The sequence below is a fragment of the Abramis brama genome (assembly GCF_963993115.1).
Source record: "Abramis brama genome assembly, chromosome: 12".
Taxonomy (NCBI): domain Eukaryota; kingdom Metazoa; phylum Chordata; class Actinopteri; order Cypriniformes; family Leuciscidae; genus Abramis; species Abramis brama.
In genome coordinates, this window is record NC_139974.1 from 3,837,505 (window position 1) to 3,863,217 (window position 25,713).

Below are 25,713 nucleotides of genomic sequence, written 5' to 3' on the forward strand. Positions count from 1 at the left end.
ATGTAAATAGAGCTGAGATTCCTGTGGTGGCAGTATTGCGTGAACACCCGCTGCAGTTCAACGTTAGCGCTAGCTTGCTCCATGAGGTCGTCCACCACGAGAAGATTAGCGGTGGTAACAGGCAGTAAATCATCATCATTCAGACTCTGGGGTATTCCTTGTATAAATTTAATGTCATACAATTGAAGTAAATCATCGTACAAAGTTTGCCAACAATCATACAACCAAACAATGTTTTCAATTTTCTTGGAAATGATATTCAAACCTTTTTCCAACAAAAGTTTTACAAAATAAGACTTGCCACTATTCGAGGGCCCGGATAGGACACAGCTGAAAGGGTGTTGAAGTCTGAAATCAAAATCGGACACATCCTGAGACCCTCTGTGCATCATCTGATCAGTAGCCATAAGGAAGCGTGCTGTAATCGCTTAAAAGCCGACGTTTATTGTAGACGACCTTAAACCTTCTAACGACTGATTTGTTGTGTAATGTGAGAGTCTTTTTATCTCGAACAATGTCTTCTGTCTGAGTCAGGATGTATTTGGATCTATCATGCGACGTCACATAGCTGTCAACCAGACCAATCAGGGATTTGAGACAGATAGCTCGGGAATTTTTAGCATTGAGAGTTATACCTTTAGCTTTCATCGAAACTTGACCTTTGGCCGTCTCAAATCCATACGATTTGGGACCGCTCGCGCAGAAGGTCGTTATATAATCATCGGGGGCTACTTCGCTAGTCAGCTCCCCTAAATGGTCGCCCAGAGGAGGCTCCCAGTCGCCGTCCCTAGACACAAATACGACGCTGTCTGTGTCAGAGTATAGCAGTCGGTCGCCGAGTCTGTCCATCAATTCGTACAATTCCAGTCGGGCGTGCGCTGTAGTGAAAGCGCCTACAAAAACATTGACGTCGCGAGCCTTGCAAACATCGTCTTTGTCGGGTTTATGCTGGACGAGAGCTACGTCGTCTGAGACGAATGAGAAATAGGTCAACGTGTCGGTATTGCCAAAAACAATCCTGGTGAAATCTTCGGGCTCGCTCACCAGAATCGTTTGAGGTAAGTTCTGTCTTAAAGAGAAGCGCCCCCACAAACTATTCAGAATTAATTTTGTGATTGCCCTTTGGGCTGCATTGTACTTGATCTTTTCCGGATCGAGTTCAATACCCTCTTTTTCAAAATAGTCACGGATGTAAGCCTCTTTCTCTGCATCCGTGACGACGTTCGAAGGGTACCCAGACGCTTGTTGTTTCAAACGCAAGAAGGTTTTTACGTATTCGGCAAACAACGTGTCTGACCGTTGTGGAAAATGCCAAACCTCGTCTATCTTGGCTACCACATAGCCCTTCTCGACGGCTTTTAAAAGCTCGATACTGACCCAACAGCCCGAGAGCGATCTTTCCTGGTCCGTGTGGGTACAGCCCGAGGTCTGGTTTTGGTCCTGGGCGCAGGTTCTACATAGCGGAAACATGAGTTTTCCTTGGCATCTGTAAGGGAGAACCGGGTGCAGTAAGTTGCGGGGAGGGTACACGGTGGCTTTGATAAGTCCGTAATAGTTTTCAATCGGTTCAAAATCTGCGAAAATGATTTGGGGGTGTTCGATCGGATATGTTTTCCTGGCTTGGCAGAAAGGATAGAGACTGGTGAAATCCAGATACCTTATTTTCTCATCGCCGCTCACCTTGTGGTATAGTTTATAGGCGTTCGTTCGGCCTCCGTAAAGCGCATCGCGAGGATTCAATCTCTCTGGGGCAGAATAATCGGCCATAAATTCTATCACGGAGGGATCGGTCTTTTTCATGCGGTTCCATTCGCATTCCCACAGAACCTCGATTTGCAAACCGTACGCGTTCCGGAGAATTTCCAATTTGTCGTCAAATTGGTTCCTGAGAACCCCGTAGGGTACTCCTGACAGGGGGTGCGCCTGATTGGGTTCAAAGCGACAGCAGTGCCCGTGGAAGATGCACCCTGCGTATTCTAAGCCATGCCTGACGCCGTCCTGCTCGTAGTAGCCGTCTAAAAAGTACTTACCGATCGATACTTCGCCGTGGTTTACGGCGTGGTGAAGGTCCACGTTTCGAGTCTTTTTTATATACTCTAGCCATTCGATCGAACCGCTGGAGTAGGACTTATTTTGATGGACGTACGCTTTGTTATGCGTGAGGGCGAGCGTGTTTCTGTCGAGATAATGTGTTTTGAAGACCCCCATCGCGCAGCTGGCCAGCGTCGTGAACCCAAAAGGGTCGAGTTTGGTGCAGTGTAGGAATGACGCCCTGTACTTCATGCATCCTTCGCGCAACAACACAACGTCGTTAACGCCGTAGGCGTACAGTTCTTTCTTGAAGTTAAAGAACTTCCCCTTCACTGTGCTGTACCACGCATCAAACTTTTCTCGGTCTTTATCCGACATGTTCTCGTAGTTGTAGAACTTTTTGTCGGGGTATGGCCCAAAATAGTTCTCATTTTCCACCCTGTTGAAAAGATGGGGGAAGTAGCCTTTTTCAGTCGTCGTCAAGTCTAACGCCGCGGGCATTTTGGCGAGAGCGAATGGGAAAAATGAGTAGCTATCGATGTATCGTTGGGAAAAAGCATCATCGTACATCAAGAGTAATTTGCACCCTTGCATTATGACCTCAATCGCGATCCCTGATTTGCAAAAATACTCGAGGATTAGAAAGGCGTCGAATCTGGAGGCGTAATGAGCGATGAAGCAGTAGCCTGTGTATCGGGGTTGTCTGAAGTGGTTGATTAGCTTAGCGATGCAGCCGGTACCGCTAGCAGTAAATTTCTTGCCTTTGAATGTGATGGCGCAAACAAAATTAGCCACGTGTCTACCGTTTTCGTAACGCGTTTCGAAATCGTAGAAGATGTATTTCTCACAGGGTTCTTTAGGCTCTAGAGGTTGTATGAAGCATTGATGCTCACCATCGTTCGGCAGATGTTCGCGGCAATGCACGCACTTGTCTGGGGCGCAGATGTGTTTGGTTTTCTTGCCCGGTTTAACGTCGTAACGTCTGTTACATAGTTTGCAGTATTTGATCATATCACAGACGGGGTATTCCTGACCGGGAGGTGGGTTTTTTTTATGCATTTCGAAACAATAAGCCGATTTACAGTACCTCAAGCAATCGGGGCAATGTATGATTCTTACAGGGAACCTGTAACATTCCGCATCGAAACAGATGTTGCAGGCGTGCTTACAACGATGGTGTCTGCGGTTGGTGTAAGATTTGTAGCAAAATGGACAGACGTAATCCGAACCGATGAATGCCGTCAAACTCGTTATCATGTAGTAGTGGTCGTTGTGGAGATACAGGAAGACCGTTTTTGGGTGGGGTTCGTCAGAGTTTTTGTAGGTTTCTAAGACCAAGGCGTTAGATCTGTGAAATACGACGATTTTAATGTCTAGCGCTCGTTCAAACGAGGCTATGTCGCCGAGACCGATTCGGTCTTGGATTGAGAAGCCGACGCTGTTTTGGATGACGGTAGCCAGTTTTTCTAACTCGCTCTCGGGGTGTTGGGGGTTGAGGAAACGGGCTAGACAGATGGAGAAGCACAAATTATTTGAAATATTGGTGGGGCAAAATAAACTCGTCTTTTTTCTTTTGATCACCTCATCAACAGCGAGGTCCGTGATTTTTCGCCGCCCCCCTCCTTGTCTGTTCATGGCTAGGGAAGCTTCAAATTCTACGGTTTGGTCAGATAGTAATCGGTCGTTGCTCTGTACAACTTTTTCGATTTGATCCATAAACCCATCCACGTCGTAATTATTACCGGGGATTAAAATACCGCTGACGGGCGTTTGGAGGCTGGGAGCCGTCAATGTGATATTGATCACCGGTGCATGGTCAAATTGCCTAGCGAAATTCACAATTCCGGTAAGCATGTCGTGTAAGCGGGTATGATAACGGGCCAAATCTGTAGAGTTAATCTCTCTCAGATTCGTAGTCCTTCTCAACGTCACACTATTGAAACGAGGTCGTGGTAAAACATGATATCCGTTAACGTCCCCACCCTCGCGAATCAACCTGTCAATGTCTGTACGGCTTAATCGAGCCTGTGTAGTAGGGTCAACATTACCTGATGCGGACGGTGGCGAAGTATCATTACCGGCAGGGTGCTCTGTGTTGTCAGGGTCGGTAGATGGTGGGTTGTTTAAAACACCGCCATGTTGTACAACGGGGTCGTTGTCTAGGCTTAGCAGAGGATCAAACAAATTCATATTTGGATTTACAGCTAATTCAAAAAGATCCAACATAGCAGGGGATTCTAGATTAAACAAATACTGTTCTAAAGAATCGGGCAGTATACTTAGCATTTCAATCTCGTCCGGTGACAGTTCTGTGGAGGATTGGTCTGATTGGCATAAGTCTGCGTCGTCTGACCCGTCCATTTTTAGATTTCAGAGCAAAACACGTACTATTACAAAATCATAGAGTTAAAACAAGCATACAAATTTCATATAGTATAAAAAAGCATATATGAACTATTACAAAATCAGAGTATACAAACATTCATGAAATATCAGATTATATGTAAACAAAGTATAAATGAACTATTGCAAATTTCATATAGTATAAAAAGCATATATGTAAACAAAGTATAAATGAAATATTACACAATCAGAGTATAAATGAAATATCAGATTATATGTAAACAAAGTATAGATGGAATATTACAAACGTGCAATATAAGAATTACTAGGAATAGATCTATATTCAATTTGACTCCGTCGTCTCATCTATGATGGTGAGAATAAGGTGATGCAAAATGAGCACCAATTCTCGTTGGTATTGGCTCAACATACGATCATTTCTATCAAACCGCTGTTCAGTCGTTGATCTCATAGCATTGACGCGACGGAATATTTCATTGGCCAGATCCTGAATAAAGCGATCCTGCGCATCGAATCGGCTACGTGTCTCGAGGTGATTGGCACGGAGCTCACCACGCAATGCGTCTAATCTGCTATGGGTTTCGATTTGTCTGTCACGAGACTCAATCAATTTGTTGTTAATATCATCTTGTACGTCTCGAAGTTCGATGTACTTGTTGTTTATGTCAACCTGAGCGTCGCGAAACTCTTGACCTAATGATTCTATCGAATTAATGAGCCTATGTGTCAGAGGCGCATCAACGAATGGTTCATCAGCCGACTGAGGCTCCGGCACTTCTTCCACTTCTACTTCTTCCGACGACGGTGAGCAAGAAGGATAGGGTGTTTGACCCGCGTTGGTGGTTGACACCTCGCCAGGCTCGCTCGTCCAAGAACCCAGGTCCCAAGCATCGAGTTGAGACGTACCCCAGGTAGTCACGTCATCCTTATGGTTTCTACTCGAGTCAGCTGTGTGTAACAAATAAAAAAAATCTTAATGGCGTGACTCCGCGGAGTTTAAATGCAAATAATGTAGAAGGTCTTACCATGAAAGAAGGCGGTCTCAGGACTGGTCGAGGGACTGTTTGGCGGTGTCGGACAAAGAGTTTTCCTTTCTGGAGAGCTCTCAGGACTGATCGCCGGGGAAAAACGATAAGTCTTTCTTGGTAGTTCCCCGGTGGGTTCAGGTCGCACCACGGCTGTAAAACGATAAGTCTTTCTTGGTGGTTCGTCGCTAGGTCCGGGAAGTGGTTGCCCGCTCGGGCGACGACTGACCGGCGAGGTGGGACGATTCGTTTTTCTAGTCTTCTTTCTTGCTGGTTCGCCGCTGGGTCCAGGAAGTGGTTCGTCGTTGGACCCTATTGGATTCTCGACATGCGCCGGAGTGGGTGTGGCGGGCCTGGCTGTTACATTGCCATCTTGCGTGAGATCGATAACTGTCGGGAAGCCTGGTTGGGCGATAAATTGTATGAAATCTAAAAATTTGATTTCTCATAAAAGAAATCTAAAATTTTGATTACTCATATCTTGTTTTACCATTGGCGGCGCTGTCTGGATCAACAGCCCGAGCGACCACTGTGAATTAAAAAATACAAACAATTAAAAATGCTTTCAATTTATAAAAAGACAAAATTAAAATAAGTTCATTTTAATTTATAAAAAGAATAGTTAATACGTACTTACAAATATTAATAGCGTCAAAAGCTTGCTGCTCAATATTTGAACCTGGAATAAAACAGATGGATTTATAAAATATATCAGTGTTTTATAACAAATAGAAAATAATTAATAACATCAAAAATCAAATAATTAAAAATTACAAATATAAATCACATTTTAAATGGTTTTTAGACCAAACAGCCAGCTATTTTTACATTGAAACATGAATCCTAATACATACAGGCCGATAGGGGCAGTATTTTGAATCAAACGGATGTCATACATACTCCAGATAGACAGAGGGCGCATTTTGCACTGTAACAGGGTGTCATACCATTAAACAACGGCAGAGGAGGCAATTTCACTATATCAGCCTGTCATATCTACTCCGAACCTGTAGGGGCTCAATTTCAGTATAACAGGCGTAGTTTAGACTCCGGGCCATCTGGTGGCGCCGGAGAGCTAGTTGGCTTGTGCATCCATAACATGTGTGTTTAAGAAAGTGACTGAAACAAACTTTTATGTTTTAAAATATTCTACCAAATTATATCAAAACAAATCGATCTGTCTTGTGAATCAGATGCGTTGGGGAAACTAGTTCGATACACGACTTAAGAGCACGTGGTGCTAAGCTAGAATGGACATTGCTCATCGGGAGCGCTAACAGCCCTCGATGTTGTGTTCATACATGAAGGACGTATAACGCGATGGCAAAACATCGATTTAATAGGATCAGAATTGTTTTTCTGCAAACATATACATAGCAAACTGAATTGTAGCATTGTTAGCAGCTAAAAGCTAAGTCGTAAGTAACAACATGATGACACGTGTTTTCATAATAAAAGTCTTTTTTCATACAAAACAGTTTTGAGCCGAAATTAAGACAAAAAAATAAAACATCGTGCTATAATCATAATTGGTGATAAATGAATATCTCTATCAACAGATAAAATAACCAAAGCATGCTTGTCACGGGTTTAAAGACGACATAGCATAATCATAATTTTATGATAAATGAATATAGTATTAAAAACTATAACAGCGGATAAAATACCAATGCGTGTTTTTATTACAGTAATAAATTATAATATTGTTTAAAACAACATATTACAGTAATTAATTATGGTTTAAAACAACATATAGCATACTTTTAACCAATCTGTTAAAACAATCTCTATCAACAGTTAAAACATAGCATAATTATATGAATCAACAATTACTGAAGATGAAACAGCATTGAATTATAATATGGCTTAAAGACAGCATAACGTCATAGACTGTAAAAATAGCATAACATAGTTTGGATCAATTTATAGTATTTAAAAATCACTAACAGCGGGGTAAAATAAAACAGCATAGCATGAAATGAGAAAATACTCACGTTTCTCCATTGTCTGCGAAAATGTTTGGGCCAAGTGATTCTCTTGGAGAGCCTCCAAAGTTTTGGTGCAAGTGATGGTTTGAGCTTATCAAAATGTATTTATAAAGGCGAGTATATGAAGGAAATCAGTGTTGAGTGACCACTAGGTGTCATCCTTGTTCTATGAATGGACCTGTAAAATTCGTGGAAATGGACCAGGGTCACAGGTGTCACCGTAAATTCGGGGGCAGAAGATATGCTAGACGCGGACCAAGCGTAATTCATAGATAGAACCGTCCGAAAACTGTCAAAAACATGCTACTCCTTTATAAGATATGATGGTTTTAATTAACAACATCTTTGAAAGATATTATTATTTGAAGTAAATTCAGACGAGAGTGAACGGCGGCACGTTAATTTACAAGACCCATTCGCACGCACACACACACATAAGGACTGATTTGGAGCGCCGCAGGTCACAAAGGTGATGTGAAAACACCGCCTTCAGCTCTCTAAAAAATGTAGAATGGATTTTGTTTATCTGAAACAATTGCTTGCAGTATATTTCTTATAACCATTTCATTTATAACCCTTTAAAAGAATAGAATGTTTTTCAACTTTTGTTAGTGCGAGATAGACTTCACAGTTTCACTATACTGAGAGGTGCAAAGGAGGGGGATGTCAGACAGAGAGAGCGCGCGCATAGACAGCCACAGACGCGCGCGGCCCCCTCCTCTTGCTGCTGACACACACACACACACACACACGGACAGAGACACGCGCGCGGCTCCCTTATGTTTTGAGACACGGGTAAGCTCATTCAGGAAAGGAGTATTTTTGTTTTCACCACTTTTAATCATTTGAAAACATTATTACAACTTTTAAAAATTTTGGATTATAGTTTGAAAATCATTTTAACCCCTAACAAAACATTGACCATGTCTCATTATGATCGTCGATTCAGAGAGAGTCCAACAGATGGAGCTGCGAGCCCGTTTCATCCCTGGTAGGTTCTCTCTAAAATAAGGTAAGACAATTTTATTCAGCTAAAATAATTATTTTATATTATACAGTTTTACAGGTATGTTTTTTTCAACCTTAAATTGATTTAGATTATACACTTTTAAAGAGTACATTGTTTATGTAATTTTTATCTAAAATAATTGGTTTTAGTAAGCTTTTTAAACGCTTTTTAAAGGTATGTTTTTCAACTTTAGGTTAATTATTTTTGTGGACATCAATGGTATGGACATACTTTTCAACTCTCTAAAATAATTGGTTTCAATGTATGTTTTATTTTAAAGGATGAGATTATTTTGTGTGACATACGCTTTCACTGCGGTGGGGGCGCAGGCACAATAACCAAACACGCACACATAGATATAACTGGGACAAAGTTCAAACAAACGGCAAAAAACATCTGTTCTATTAATATAGGACAAAACTACCCGTCAAAATTATGATTTAGTCCTAGATAGGTCATAGTTCAAAACTAACTGTCAAACAACATGATCGATAGGCTAGCAGGGTCAATAGGTTAATCCCATGACCACATTCCGGAAGTTCAACCCGTCAATCATAAAGGTCACCGGAAGTTCAACCTGCCAAAAGGTCAAAGGTCAAAGTCGTAAATCATTTTGACACAAGGTCCCTCATAAGGACTACTCTCCCTCATATAAAACACCTGTTTCAGCTCATCAGCTCATTAGTAGAGACTGCAAGACCTGAATAGACAGATGGATGAATAAATGTAGATAAACCTCATATAGAGAACCAATCTATCCATGTAAAATTAACTATATATATTCTTGTCTGTATTCTATTGAAGTGGATTCCCCCAGCAGAGATCACAGGCACCAGAGTCCAGCTGTGTGTCCATGAAGAGTGACCGGTCTATGGACAACATGACATCTAAGAGAAGACCAAAATCAACTCAAATGAGGTACAACATTTCTGTCTAGACAGACTCATCCTGATAGTAACTCACTGTATTCAGACTATCCATTATTAATAATAGTAAATAGTAACTAGCAACACTTTTAACGCAAGTTAACTTCTTGTTTAGTGAAGTATTGCTAAAAGAGCTATAACACTCATGCAGTCTTGCTGTTGGTCTGAATATCAGCATGATTTTTAGCGGTGGTCATAAATATAGATTTTCTGATGCATTGCATTCTTCATTTAAACAATCTGAAGATGAATTACCAAGATTGATCTTTTAATCCATTATTTTTTCCGTTGATTAGAGAATAAAACTTCACTAAAAGTTCTGTAATCGCACTCGCAGTATGTTACTTTGGTTACTTTTTATAAAACAGGGTTTTAATCTCAAATTACAAATACTGTCTCACTGGTTGATGAAGCAGACAGACGAAGCTCGATTCCTAACGATAACAAAGATAATGGACACAAGCAATAGCATGTTTTAACATAGACATGAACAATAACCGACCAAGGACAAAACTGAACGGGAGAATATATACACAGGGTAAAGGAGGGAACTACTGTAACTAGACACAGGTGGATGAAGATTAACTAATCAGGGACTAACAAGAACAGATGCAGACGTACGGTTTGTCACTCTTTAATGTGGCATGACAGATTATTTATCAGACGCTTTATCAAGCCTTCCTTTAAACGGCAGCAAGAACCAATCATATTTTTATTGCTAGATATAGCATGAAATAAACATGAATGAACCATGAACACAAAAATATATGTTGAAATATACGGTACAACTTACTGACATGTGTTTCAACCATGGAGAGATAAAACAGCTTGTGAACCAAATAACATTACATTTAACTCAGAAAAGTTATACAATGGTCGTACAGTAGTTCATTAGTAAGCTAGAAAGAACACTAGAGAGTTATGATCTTAAACTATTAGGGATGTATTCATTATTTAATGTATATCTAAATCTGTTTCAGTTATATTGTTAATTAAAATGTGTTAAATAATTGCAAATAATTAGAAAAATTAGAAACTCAAACTAAAATGTGTTTGCGTCAAAGTGTGAAAATGATGAATCAGGTTATTTATTTTTCTATTAAAAAGAGTTGATTATTGTTACCATCAGTATTTCAAAGACTATCAGAGCCTCTCAACTCTTTCAGGAAGTTCAGGAGCTGCAGGTTATCTGAGTTCATTAAACCAGCCTTCAGATTTTCAGATTAAATTGAATGTTGATTTATTCTGTCTGAATTCAGTTGAATTCAATAATTTGGACATTGTTGCAAATTTTTACCTTTAATATTATAGTAATGATCCAAGTGAAGCAGGTCCACTGTATAGTTTACTGCATTAGTTGAGAGGTTTTTTTTCCTACAAAATGTACATGTATCTCAGATATTTCCAGATTTATTTGAATTGAGAACAGAATCAAATAATTAAATTTATATCAATATCCAATTCCTAGAGGCTTGTGCAAACGGCCAAATAACAGTTTTACTGATATATAGACCAACAGCACTGTTGCTTGTGTGATATTGTCTAATTATTTAATTAGAGAGTTATTTTACTAAAACTTATCTCTTTATGTTGTAATCTGTCAATCTTTCACTGGTCCAAAGCAGATTCAAATCAGATCTGCTGAAGAAGTTTCAGTGTTTGTATGAAGGAACAGCAAAGCAAGGAAACCCAACACTCCTGAATGAGATCTACACAGAGCTCTACATCACAGAGAGTGAACGTGGAGAGATCAATAATGAGCATGAGGTGAGACAGATCGAGACACAATCCAGGAGAGCAGCAACAGAGGACACACCGATCAAATGCAGTGACATCTTTAGACCTTTACCTGGACAAGACAAACCCATCAGAACTGTGCTGACAAAGGGAGTCGCTGGCATTGGGAAAACAGTCTCTGTGCAGAAGTTCATTGTGGACTGGGCTGAAGGGAAAGAGAATCAGGACGTCCAGCTCATATTTCCACTTCCTTTCAGAGAGATCAACTTGATGAAGGACAAAACACTCAGTCTTTCAGATCTTCTTCATGTCTTTTTCCCGGAAACTAAAGAAATGGAAATATCCAGTGGTGAATATAAAGTGTTGTTCACCTTTGATGGTCTAGATGAGTGTCGTCTGTCTCTGAACTTTAAGAGCACAGTGAAACTGTGTGATATATCTGAATCAGCCTCAGTGGACGAGCTGCTGATGAACCTCATTGAGGGGAATCTGCTTCCCTCTGCTCTCATCTGGATCACCTCCAGACCAGCAGCAGCGGATCTCGTCCCCTCTGAGTGTGTCCATCGAGTGACAGAGGTACGAGGCTTCAATGAGCCACAGAAGGAGGAATACTTCAGGAAGAGAATCAGTGATCAGAGTCTGGCCAATACAATCATCACACACCTGAAGTCCTCGAGGAGCCTCCACATCATGTGCCACATCCCAGTGTTCTGCTGGATCTCAGCCACTGTTCTAGAGGAGATGTTGAGTGAAGCAGAGAGAGGACAGATTCCCAAGACTCTCACTCAGATGTACACACACTTCCTGATCATTCAGACCAACATCAAACATGAGAAGGACTATGAGAAGAGAGTGAAAGATGAAGACATGATTCTCAAACTGGGGAAACTGGCTTTCCAGCAGCTTGTGAAAGGCAACCTGATCTTCTATGAGGAAGACCTGAGAGAGTGTGGCATTGATGTGGAAGAAGCATCAGTTTACTCAGGATTGTGCACTCAGATCTTCAGAGAGGAGTTGGGCTTGTATCAGGGGAAAGTCTTCTGCTTTGTTCATCTGAGCATCCAGGAACATCTAGCAGCTCTATATGCACACATTCACTTTACAAATGAGAACAGAAATGTGTTTGACAAAACCAAACAAAGTTTCTTTTCTAAAATCTTAAACCAGAAGAAATATCATTCATTATCTGAGCTGCATCAGAGAGCTGTGGATGAGGCTTTACAGAGTAAGAATGGACATCTGGACCTTTTCATGCGTTTCCTTCTGGGTCTCTCATTGGAGTCCAATCAGACTCTCTTACGAGAACTACTGACACAGACTGGAAGATGCTCCTACAACAAAGAGAAAACAGTTCAGTACATCAAACAGAAGATCAGGGAGAATCGCTCTCCAGAGAGATCCATCAATCTGTTCCACTGTCTGAATGAACTGGGTGATGATTCTCTGATGCAGGAGATCCAAGATTATCTGAAATATGGAGGAATAGGAAAAACCAAATTCTCCTCTTCACAGTGGTCAGCTCTGGTTTATGTGTTGCTGACATCAGAGCAGAAGATGGATGTTTTTAATCTAAAACAGTTTATTGGAGCCAATAATACAGCAGATGAAGTTCTTCAGAAGCTGATGCCTGTGGTTAAAGAGTCCAGATCAGTTCAGTAAGTCACTCTGACAACAATCATTACACTGATAAAACATGATCATATTTATGAGTTTTAAAATACAAAAATGGTGTGCACATCCCAAACACCCAGATTGGGCGCAGGTGCAGGACAACTGAATGATATAGACAAATAAAGAAGTGTGAAGTCCACACACTGAAAATTACTGCTCTAAAATAATTTATTCAAGCAACGTTTCGACCCTCAGGTCTTCATCAGGCACAATCATGGACTTCACACTTCTTTATTTGTCCATATTTATGAGTTTAGCATGTGCTTTCGTACCAAAACAACTGTAAAATGAGAAATTCACATATATATATATATATATTTTAGGTGTACTTATAACAGCACATGAATAATCAAATACTAATACCTGAATTAATAGTTATTTCAACATGAACTCATGATTAGCAAAGATATGAACTAATCATGAACCAATGTAGAGCTATCCTTAACTACGACTAGACCTAAACTAAATCAGCCAGGCTCCATAAGAATAAATAACTACTCTGAATTTGAATCAAACATGAATTAATACTCTCAACGTTGTCTGTTTATCTTCTGTGGTGAATAATGAATGATATACAAAAAAGAAATATACCAAAAAAGTTTACCATCAAGTCACTGAAAAGGATGAATAATCTTTATTAGATTCTTTCCAAAACTGTGTGTATTTCTCGACACCTTTAACCTTATTTTGATTAGTCTCAGGTTAGGTAAAGTACGTCAAATCTGTCCTAAATCACAAGCATCTGAATTTTCATCAAAGTTATAAGCATGATTGGATGATGTGAAGAGGTGACAACTGCTTTCATATACAAATCTGTTGAGGAGAAATTCATATATATCTTATCATTTATATCAGTGTTTCCTGAACTGAGAGACTGAAGAGTGTCATTGTTCTCTACAGGTTGTGGGATTGTGGTGTTACAGATGAAGGTTGTGCTGCTCTGACTTCAGCTCTGAGATCAAACCCCTCACACCTGAGAGAACTGGATCTGTCATGGAATAAAGTAGGAGATTCTGGAGTCGAGCAGCTTTCAGATCTACTGCAGGATCCTCACTGTAAACTGGAGAAACTGGGGTAAGATTGTTTAAAATGTCCCAACATAGTCCTCTATTTTAATGGTAAATAATGATTGCCATACAAAAAAAAAATCTACTGTGAAATTACTAATGGAAATGTTGATTTTATTTTCATTAGATTTTTTCCAATGTGCCTGACATCATTTTACAATATTAATGATAGATTAAACATGACTGGATGATGTAAAGATGTGACAGCCGTGATCATACACAGATATGTTGATGATTTTGGGGTATTTGTGTGACACTCACAAAATAAGTTTTGTTGAGATTATTACTTTTTGTTTCCTTTCCTTCTATTGCAATAGTATTTTATTTTATTCTGATTTATTTGATTTATATAATTGAATATTAATGAGAGGGTACGGAAAAAGCACACAATGACATGTGTTTCCTAAAATGGACACATGGCAGTAATCGCGAGTAGCGTCACACGGGGACATTTAGCGATGCGCAGAGCAAGATGAGCTCATAATCCGAGTCAATGGAGAATGAGCAACTGTGTTCCTGCGTCACTGATTTCTCTGTTATATTTAATATATTTCCAGGTCAGTTACACACCTTTTATGTGACTCCAGATGTTTATAAGCTTATATGAATCCCCAGTGAAGTGTGCTCCGTAAGATAAAAACATGTCAAGTGTGTAAACAGTTAAAATTGACGGTACGCAGTTGAGAAAATGGCGGCAGATGCCCACAGATTGTTTTTTATTTATTTCTTATGGCTTCGGGGCATTTGTGGGTTATTTCAGCGTGTGTGGAAAACAGCTATATGTGTTTAAAGGGCAAAAAGTTAATGTGAATGTACAGCATAAGACCAGTTACGGCTGCGACCATGTTTAAGGGCGCACGTGTGTTAATATTACAATAATACAGAGTAAGTTCATAGAACTGAGTGCCAAAGTTATGAGGCAGAGATGTTTACTTTTGAAGTGTGAGTTCTTATAGTGTAAATGTGACAAAACTGCAAATGAGAATTATCCTGTTGTATAAAGTGAACACTTATAAAATGTACATTTTAGGGATGCACCGATCCACATTTTTTCACTTCCGATCCGATCCCGATACCTGAATTTGGATATCGGCCGATACCGATACAATTCCGATACCAGAGCTGTGTTTGCTTTAATATTTTTGTTATCATTATTGTTTATTTTATATGATGCTGAAATAAACTTCTCTCAACAGGCAAGTATGATATGCACGTATGTATGCATGTAGTATGTAACTTGAGGTAAGTATAAGGTCAGAAAAGGAAGTAAAAAAAAAACAGGAAATCCTGTTAACAGGTAAAATCCCATTCTGAAAACAAATATGCAACTTTAAGGGTTTCAAATTGATTGTCATGTCAATATTTATTACATTCCCAAAATGTCAAATACTTGAGTACTGAAATATAAGAAAAGTGCAATTGTAAACATCTTACACACTATCTGAAGGGTGATCTTAGCTCCGATGCAGTAACTCTCTCAATGAATGCTCGATCAACATCAGCATCTTGCGAACAGACGGATTTCACCTCAGACGCGCGTCAATTTCGCACTGGACGCGCGAATGGATTCAAAATATTCAAGCGTCCAACTACACGCGAATTTGACGCGCTATTCGCGTTTGGTGTGAACGCACAGTAACGTGGTGCTTTTTTAAATGTTTGATTGCGTTCGTTGTGTTGTACGACGCGAGGGCGCTTTAAAGAGCTCTGAATTACGGCATTGCATTTAGCTGTCTTGCTCTGACTGTGTGAAGTATTTACACAAAGCGGACATGTTGGCTAGCCGCAAAATGCGGAATGGATTTATCTCATAACTCTGTGTCTCATTGAGCCCATAGACTGTAAAAGATTGAGCCGCGCCTCTGTTTAGGAAAGCCATCCCGCAGTTTGCAGCCAGCTATAGCAGACTCGCCGGCGGGAATCACTTTTGGAGTCATTTCAGCAGACAACGTTAAAGCGCAGACATGACTCATGGATATCGGATATCTCCGCAGGTTGGATCGGGAAAATCCGATACGTGAATTACGCTGGTATCGGTCCCGATACCGATACTGGATCGGATCGGCCCCATCCCTAGTACATTTATTACAAAAATACTCTTTTGATAAGAGAACAAAGATGACAGATGTTAAAGAGAAAAGTGCAGATATGATTGATGATAGACCAAAAATGTGATTTAAATGGAAAATGTTTGTTTTTGGTTTCATACAAATTTTGATAAGCTAATGTTTGTAAAATATGTGAGTGTACATTTATGTGAAAACAGACCTTTCAAGAATATATTGCTTCATGTTATCCAAATGTGGATATAACCTGTGCTTAAATGCAAAGCAGACATAAATAACAGAAAACAACTCATGATTGCAGATACAAAGTTAAATTGAAGTTGAAAATAAATATAATCCGAGTCAATGGAAAATGAGCAACTGTGTTCCTGCGTCACTGATTTCTCTGTAATATTTAATATATTTCCAGAGCACTCCTAGGAGAGGATTATATATATATCTGCCAGCGGAGACCTAGCCGGGACCCGCTACATTTGCATAAAAAAATAATATTCGGTTACACTTTATTTTATGGTGTCATTGTTACAGTGTAATTATATATTTAAGTACTGAGTAATATTAAGCAACTACATGTACTCACTATAGGGTTAGGGTAGGATTAGGATTTGGTTGAGGGTTAGTTGTAATTCTGCATAATTTACTGTTATTACTATGGTAAGTTCATGTAACAGATGTAACAAGGACACTGTTAAATAAAGTGTTATTGAATATTCTTGCAATTTTTATGATATAGATACTAACCCGCTCAAGCAGTTTGTAGAAGCGGGTCTGAACCTTAGACTGGACCTGTTAATGGTGCCGTGGATTGAGTCTCTGATTGTGAAGTTCTGCTTATCTGAGCTGTAGATCCTGAACTGAGAGACTGAAGTGTGTCATTGTTCTCCACAGGTTGTGGGATTGTGGTGTTACAGATGAAGGTTGTGCTGCTCTGACTTCAGCTCTGAGATCAAACCCCTCACACCTGAGAGAACTGGGTCTGTCAGGGAATAAAGTAGGTGATTCTGGAGTCGAGCAGCTTTCTGATCTACTGCAGGATCCTCACTGTAAACTGGAGATACTGGGGTAAGATTGTTTAAAAGTCTCAGCGTTGTCTGTTTCTCTCCTGTGGTGAATAATGAATAATATACAAAAATTATACAAAAAAAGTTTACCATCAAGTAACTGAAAAGGATGTTTAATCTTTATTAGATTCTTTCCAAAGCTTCTGAGGTCATTTTACTTTTGATAGTGTTTTATGGTGCGTATTTCTCGACACCTTTAAACATATTTTGATTATTCTCAGGTTAGGTAAAGTACGTCAAATCTGTCCTAAATCATAAGCATCTGAATTTTCATACTCACAATCTAAAGATCAGGGCTGCGTTCTCCGAAACTACCTTAACGCTACGTCGTTCTTAAGTTGTACCTTAAGAAGTACCTTATCGTTAATACGTGGTTTCCGAAACCTTCTTAGTTAAGTATACCTTCTGTAAGTCATACGTTCGTAAGGTTGGTCTGGAGCTCTCTTAGCTATACCTTATCGCTGCTGACAGTTCATACCGCTAGTGGCCACCACTACGCAAAAAGCTTTTTTACAACGCAGTTTAATTACACATAGAAAATTTTATATGAACATTTAATATAAAATCTGATTTAGTATTAAAATTACATTTTTACTTTACTTAAAAATTTTACACATAAAATACTTAAAGGGTTAGTTCACCCAGAAATGAAAATTCTGTCAGTAATTACTCACCCTCATGTTGTTCCAACCCCGTAAGACCTTCGTTCATCTTCGGAACACAAATTAAGATATTTTTGATGAAATCTGAGCCTTGTCTCACTCCTCCATAGGCTGCTAGGTGGCCCAAACTTGCTGGCCCAGAAAAGTTATTAAAGAGATCGTTAATATAGTCCAAGTGACTACAGTGGCTCAATCTTAAGTATATCAAGCGACGAGAATACTTTTTGTGCGCAAAAACAAACAAAAATAACGACTTTATTCCACTATTCATTTCCTTCTCTCTGGACCTCGTAGTCTTTTTGCGCTGCGCGTCTGTGTTATACGTAATCACGCATCACACACATGACCAGCGTCGGCCAATAGTGAGCCTATGTGGTGACGTGTAACACAGACGCGCTGCGCAAAAAGACTACGCAAACCAACTAGAGGTCCAGAGAGAAGGAAATGAATAGTGGAATAAAGTCGTTATTTTTGTTTGTTTTTGCGCACAAAAAGTATTCTCGTCGCTTGATATACTTAAGATTGAGCCACTGTAGTCACTTGGACTATATTAACGATCTCTTTAATAACTTTTCTGGGCCAGCAAGTTTGGGCCACCTAGCAGCCTATGGAGGAGTGAGACAAGGCTCAGATTTCATCAAAAATATCTTAATTTGTGTTCCGAAGATGAACGAAGGTCTTACGGGGTTGGAACAACATGAGGGTGAGTAATTACTGACAGAATTTTCATTTTTGGGTGAACTATCCCTTTAAGTTGTTATAGCCTACACCCAGTGTATGGAAGTGTTTTCATTAACCCTCTGGGGTCTGAGGGGTTTTTGGGGTCCTTGAGATGTTCTGACATGCCCTGACATTTGTGCTTTTTTCAGTTGCTTATAAACATATTAATGGCAAAGGTGTAAATTCACTCTATTTAGCACAAACAGGGCTACCATAATATGTGAACAACTTGCATGTACATGTTTGTATTTTTGAGAGAATAATGTTTATGCATGGTTTTTTTTAAAACTAAAAACTAAAGTTTCTGAAATAAGGCCACAAAACACATAGTAAATATGTGTCAATAAGACTTTTGACTAATGGATGTCGTTGCCATGTGTTTTTTCTTCAAAAGTATGTGAAAATTATCCTGCCTAATCATTCACATAACACAATACATTGATTTAAATTTTACAAAACACTTTCTGTCTGGAAAGTCAATATGCGGAGTGGGCGTCAACGATCATGCATATTTAGTGGTTTGCACCTGGAGACAATGGGGCCGCATACTTAATGAGGCATTCATTCAGGTGTGTCACAAGAAAGAACGCAGGAGCAACAGTTGGAAGCATCTAGTATTGGCCTATAATATGAAAAGGAAAACATGTCTAGTAATTGTGCAGTTAATTCTCATACTGTATTTTCAGTTTTGGAATATTTATCCTCTCCCCAAATTTGTCACTAATAAAACAAAATAAAATATTATTTTAAAGAAAAGGCTTATATTTACCTTTTATTAGTTTGTTTACATCTACCTTGTATTTTTTTTTTATTATTAAAAAGGTTACAATTACAACAACAATTCAAGTGTAATATTTATTTGTAAAAACTAAAGTATACATTTATCATACATATTTCAAAGTTAAGGATTCATTACTTGAATATAGCCTAGGCTACATTGGAATAAACACTATAACATATTATTTGATTACTTTATTTTTGACAAAACATACTATATTTAACATATGAGCAAAAATTGTCAAACAAAAGCTTATTTGAGGTGGCAGATATTTTACAGTGAAAATGTATAATCTATTCAAAACTAATCAATGAAATGTTGTCTTTCATATGTCTGTAACATAGTAACTTTCGTTTTTATAATAAGAAATATAAATGTTAATTTGCAGTTTAATACGTTGCTTATATGCATTTTATTTCAACATATTTCACTCGATTTTTACTCAGTAGCCTATAGCAATACAGTTTGCTAAAAGCGAAACATTCACAGACAGAAACGATTCAAATTTAAACCGTCTTTTGCCAGTTGTGGTAAACAGCGGCATCTCTGCCGTTCATTCATTCATTCATGCACAGAAACGCGCCGCACTTGAGAATGAAAAAAAAAACTTACTACATTATTCCATAGCCTCGGATCTGTTGCTCTTTGTACATCTAAGGTAAATTTACCATTATAGTATTATTCCTCACAGCGCTGCGAGACTGTGTAAACAAGTACAATGATCTGATGTGTTTTCTCGAGCTGATATGGGGACGTTCACAGTTTGCAGGATTGCCTCAGACATTTGCGTTTGAATAGCGCGCGCGCTCCGGGGCGGGGTCACATTACATGTGAATGAGATCTAATTAGCTCGACTGGAATCGCTCTCTTTTAATACAGATTTCACAAGCTGAGAATATTTGTTTTTTATATATGTTACTTCATTTAAAAGGAGAGAATTCAAGCTTCATGCCTGTGTGTCTGTATGCCTGTTTGACTGAGTATTCGCTGAGTTATGGTTCATTTTCGGACGCGTTTCAGAATGGACTACACTGACAGAGAGAAGGCAGAACTCGCATCATGTTTATTTTTCTTTATTTGGCGAAAGGCACAACACTTTGTTTTTATTGTGAGTGTACACAAAAATAATACACACTTAACAGGATAGATTGATGTATAACACAAGCATATAAGATAAAAATTAATATTTTTTATTTATTTATTTTTTTGCACTCATACGGAAAAAAACGAGCCCATCGCGCCGGCGCGATAGCCGACCTCAGGGGGTTAATAAAGTTTCCATACACTAATGGTTGTTAGCTTTTTTAATTACTATCCTAAGGCACATCAGCTGGCAAACCATTTGACAGAAAAGGCTTAGGAGTCTATATAAAGAAAGATGAGTTTACACAAACTTTATAGCTATGGCAGCGAGACAGCGAGTACTTGTTTTAAATCAAAGACGGCGCCGTCCGCGGAGCCAGTTAGTGTATGTCAACTACATGGCTGGTGGATAATCAGCATACGTTGTGGAGAACATTAACACACTTATGGCCGTGAGGGTTTGGGATTGCACACTTGCTAAATTATAAACACATACTCATATTTATTTCTGCATGTACATATTTCAATGAGCCCAATAAATGCAGTTTGCACTATTTCTAAAACGCTTCTTTATAAAGAACATTGTTTTCTCAATACTTTACCTATACCGCTGTGAAGGAAAGAGCGCACAATCGATCATCGAGGCATCGATATCAACCTATTCAGCACCTCCACCATGGACAGCACCTGCTAAGGTCGAACTTAAGAAGGTTTACCTTAAGCAACATCCTAATGTATAGTTCGGAGAACACACGTAGGAAAGGTATACCTGTAGTTATGGTGTACCTTTTGAGTCTTCGTAGCGCGCTAAGAGACAACGTTATCGGAGAACGCAGCCCAGAAGACTTCTTCATGATCTGTTCAGTTCAGTATTTTAGAAATCAAAGACTTTTGGCAGGCAAGCTTCTTAGTTTCAATTAAATATAGATTTATTTTGTAACAGGACAATTACATATTTTCCACAACAATAGTTATAAGCATGATTGGATGATGTGAAGAGGTGACAACTGCTTTCATATACAAATCTGTTGAAGAGAAATTCATATGTATCTTATCATTTATATCAGTGTTTCCTGAACTGAGAGACTGAAGAGTGTCATTGTTCTCTACAGGTTGTGGGATTGTGGTGTTACAGATGAAGGTTGTGCTGCTCTGACTTCAGCTCTGAGATCAAACCCCTCACACCTGAGAGAACTGGATCTGTTAGGGAATAATCTAAGAGACTCAGATGTGAAGCCGCTCTCTGATCTGAGGAAAGATCCACATTATAAACTGGAGACGCTTCTGTGAGTAGTGATGATTAAAACTGTTCATATTTTAATTGAAAGTTAATTTAGTTTCTTAGTTTACTTTCATTGTGATGGTGAATTACTCACTATAAACATGTTTAATAAGAGTTTACTTCATTTATTTTTTCATTATAGTTTATAGCAACAATCAAATATCTTCAAGTTTCTTTATATTTCAAACAATTCAATATTTTGCTTTCAATATCATTGTCAATGTCAATTGCAATAAAAGATAATGGTAAATATTTATCACTAGTTTCTTTATCATAAATAAAACTGACCCAGTGACACAGAAAGAGGACAGTCATACAGGGTTATAGATAAGCTTTAACAATCGTGTATCTCAGTATTATATTATAATCTCTCACTTAATCATCCAAGTAGTTTATTTTAGTTGTTCTAAAGTTGATAATGCAATAATGTTGCACACATTTGACTGTCTGTGTTTCACTTACAGGTTCTAGATGTTAGTCTGACCTTCTCTGGATCAGCTGATGGAGAATAAAGAGCCTCTACAGACACAATCACATTCAACAGAATCAACAGACACAAACCCACAGTGATCATCACACACACACGTGTGTGTGTAACTTTACAGAATGATCCAATCCTTCATCCAAAGTCAAACAAGGAAACCTTCAACCAGATGAAACTGGATAAATATTCTGAATGTTCAGATCCAATCTGACCTCTGACCTGTAATGCCTGAATCATAATCATACACTGTTCGCTCGTTGGTCAGAGGAGAGCTGAGAGACTGAGTCTGGTTTCTGCCAAGGTTTTCTTCTCCATTCTGTCACTGATGGAGTTTGAGTTCCTGCCACTGTCGCCTCTGGCTTGCTTAGTTGGAGACACTTAATATTCAACAATATTATTGATCTGCATTGACATCATTATATGAGAACTGAACTGAGCTGGACGATGACATCACGGTTTTCTCCAGAGCGGCTGTATAGATAAATGAACTAAAGTAATAACCTTTTTACAACAGAAATTAATCAACACTGAACTTACTTAAGCTGGACTATGACACTATTTTCTTCTAGATCTGTTGTACAGGAACAAACTTTGTTGCATTATTGTCCTGTTATCACTGTAAAGCTGCTTTGAAAACATCTGTATTGTAAAAAGCGCTGTATAAATAAAGGTGACTTGATTTTTGTTTCTACAGAAGTGACATTTATACTGCAAACGCTCTACTACAGACATCTCCATAATATTTATTTAATTATTTAAAGAGTAATTCAGCCCACCAAACATATTCAAATGCCTTTGATTATAGTAACATTCACAATTAAATCATCTATTGCCTTTTAAGCAATGATGCATCGCCACTTTTAAATGTAAAATGAAAATCTTTTTTTTTTTTTTTTTTGAATTCATCTATGGACACCTTTCAGTAATAAAATGGTTAATCATGTTTTCATGTTCAGTTGCAGAATATACATTCTCATATGCTGTCTTTAATCTATTGCCAACTCCACATTAAATCTTGTATATGAATGATTAACTGTATTATATTACAAGTGGATTCAGCCGTCAGAGATGAAACTCAGAGTCCAGCTGTGTGTCCATGAAGAGTGACCGTTCTTGACAAACCAGTGAAATCAACTGATCTGAGGTACAGCATTAATGTCTGGATGGAGAGATAGAAAGAACTAGAGGTTTATCTGTCAAATTAACTATATTAATGCTTGTCTCAATTCTATTATCTCTGTTCTATTCTATTACATTACTTTTAACTAATTTGTGGTAATCTATTATTGTAATATTTTGTTCATGACTCTCAATTAACTCTTTCCCCGCCACTGATGGACATCTCCAGCTTTCTGTTGTAACACTTCAAATTAAAGACAAAATGAAACACTAAAAATAAGGGGAACCACATCCAAGTATATTTGCCAAACAACAGTTCAAAACAAATGCATACCAATATTTTTTTTTTAAATGAAAAACACAACCACACCAGAAATCATCAATAGGCCTACGCCAGGAGGAGGAGGGCGCCCACTTGATAACCCAAAGGGTGCCCTCACTCATTTGACCATCCCACAGAGTTCCATCGGTGCCCCAAGTACTTATTGAGGGATATCAACATCTAGTCCTAGACAACAGACCAAGGAAAAGGTTCACAATAGAACGAGGAAAAGAGAACTAGACCGTGCCAAATCAAAGAAAGAAACAAAAACCAATCTTACTATATATAAACAAAATAAATTTCTAATCTAACTGAAATCAACATTCACCAAAAACCCCAAATTAAAACAAAAGATCTTCAGTGTCGAAGACGCCCTAAATAAACTCTTACTACAAACCAGAAAATACAAAGAATCTTACGTGTCGCTAAACTAGTGTTTATACACAATTGACAAATCAGTGTGGCACATGTAGATCACGTGATGTAACGAACTGCTTCGAGACACGAGGGCTGAGGATCCAAATGCAGTGTTTTAATGAAAGGGTAATCCATAGTGATGTGACGTTCGGCACCGAGGCTTCGAAGCTTGTATCAAAAAAACAAAACCATCACACACTGAAGCAGTGTATCGGAGCTTGATTCGTTTTGCCATAACCACGTGATCTGTGACGTCCGAAGCTTTGTTTCCACACACAGTCACGTGACTGCTTTGTATTCAGATTCAAAAATAGCGTGAACCCTGAGCAGGTTTCGAGTGTTGTGCCCTTCGGTAGTAGTAAATAAAAAAGAAATAGACTTAGCCTTCACACTGTTGAACAAGTCCTGTTCCTTAATAAAAAAATTTAATTTATTAAATTACCCATAAAATAAGATGTTTGCTCCCCAGTTCACAAGCAACCGTTTTACAAGACCTATATTCTCTGCATCAGAACAACGTATAAAGATGAAATTACTAATTACTCCATTTAAACGTGTGTGTGTTAGTGAGCGTGTCTGAATGTGTGTGTTGATCAAGAAAGACAAAATCAAGTAATTATGCTTCAAAAATTATTTTATTTAGTTAATGCCCATTTGGATCGCACTTAGTCTGGACCCTCAGCCTTAAGTCAGTCAAACTGGAGTAAAAGCTCCAGAATTACTCACTCTTGGGATCACTGGAACACACAAGCCTTTCCACCACGTCAAGGTGGCGATCCTTGGAAAGGACATTCACTCTCCATCCATTCTTTATCTAACAAACAAACAAACAAACACACAGTCTATATGTAACACATTCACACACACATGCACACAATGTGAACAGTTTTGTGATTCATGGATCATGAAGAACCTTTATCTTCATCTTTGAGCTCCAGACACGAGTTATTCCTCAGATCATGTGTTGTTGAGGAGAGGTTTGCTGCTATAATATTGAAACTATAATATTCTTTAGTCTTAATGAACTTCTCTCTGTGTTTGATAAAGTGATCACATGTGTAAAATATCTTCAGATTAGCTGACAGAGAAATTTAACTCTGTCACAGAGCCGCCAGAAGAAGTGGAGATCTCAGGCGAGAGTCGATGTTATTCTTCATTGTGTTTCATTTTCTCACGACTCTAGTTCTAGTTCAGCAATATAAGTTATCAAAGCAAAAGCCAAAAAGTTCATCGCTCTGAACAATCATAAGTCATTTTTGGGGCGAAGAACCTTTCAGTGAACAGATCTTAGAAGAACCATTTTTTCTAGAACATTTTAATGATCAAAAACACTTTTCCATCATAAAGAACCTTTTTATGGCTCTTCATGGAACCATTGATGCCAATAAAGAACCTTTATATATATATATAAACACATTTTTATTGTAATATCATGGAGTATGACAAGAAAATTGGGGTGTTGCCAAGATGGCGCTCTGACTGTACGTGCTTTGAAGAGCTCCGCAAATTCAAACTAATAATTCAATTTGTAGTGCGGTAAGAAAGACTGTTTATCTTTCTTCTGGTGCATACGAGGCTTTTACTATGATTATAGTGATTGAAAATGGGAAAATCTGAAAAAAGAAAGAACAAGAATGTATGTCAAACCAAAGCTAATCCTGCTAAAGCTACATCAACAGAACAGCGAGTCTCAAACAAACTTTTGAGTGACAATTTACATGATTACCTCGAGTCAGAGATGGACTGTGCAGATATTATGCCGAAGTAGTTTTCCCTCCTCTCCCTGAAACGCCATGCAAGTCTCCTGTTATAAAACAGCGGAAGATGGAAAGCACTGATACCGCTAATGTCCTCTCACAACTCAAAGAACTCTCGAGTCTAACTAATAATCGTTCTGATGC

The 25,713-nt window shown here is 38.6% G+C and overlaps 2 protein-coding genes across 2 annotated transcripts in view; one reads left to right on the forward strand and one right to left on the reverse strand.

Moving 5' to 3' along the window:
* Positions 1 to 22,642, forward strand: part of LOC311093933 (protein NLRC3-like) — a 72,975-nt gene extending 50,333 nt beyond the window's left edge. Inside the window, exons 13-16 of the mRNA XM_084131610.1 lie at positions 13,652 to 13,825; positions 16,773 to 16,946; positions 21,301 to 21,474; positions 21,935 to 22,642. Coding sequence (XP_083987736.1) covers positions 13,652 to 13,825; positions 16,773 to 16,946; positions 21,301 to 21,474; positions 21,935 to 21,941 — 529 coding nt within the window. The 3' untranslated portion in view covers positions 21,942 to 22,642. The remainder of the gene's footprint in view (positions 1 to 13,651; positions 13,826 to 16,772; positions 16,947 to 21,300; positions 21,475 to 21,934) is intronic.
* The window catches only part of LOC311093954 (uncharacterized protein), a gene marked incomplete at its 5' end in the record, with an annotated part of 471,534 nt that overhangs the window by 354,609 nt on the left and 91,212 nt on the right, over positions 1 to 25,713 (reverse strand). The window lies entirely within an intron of this gene.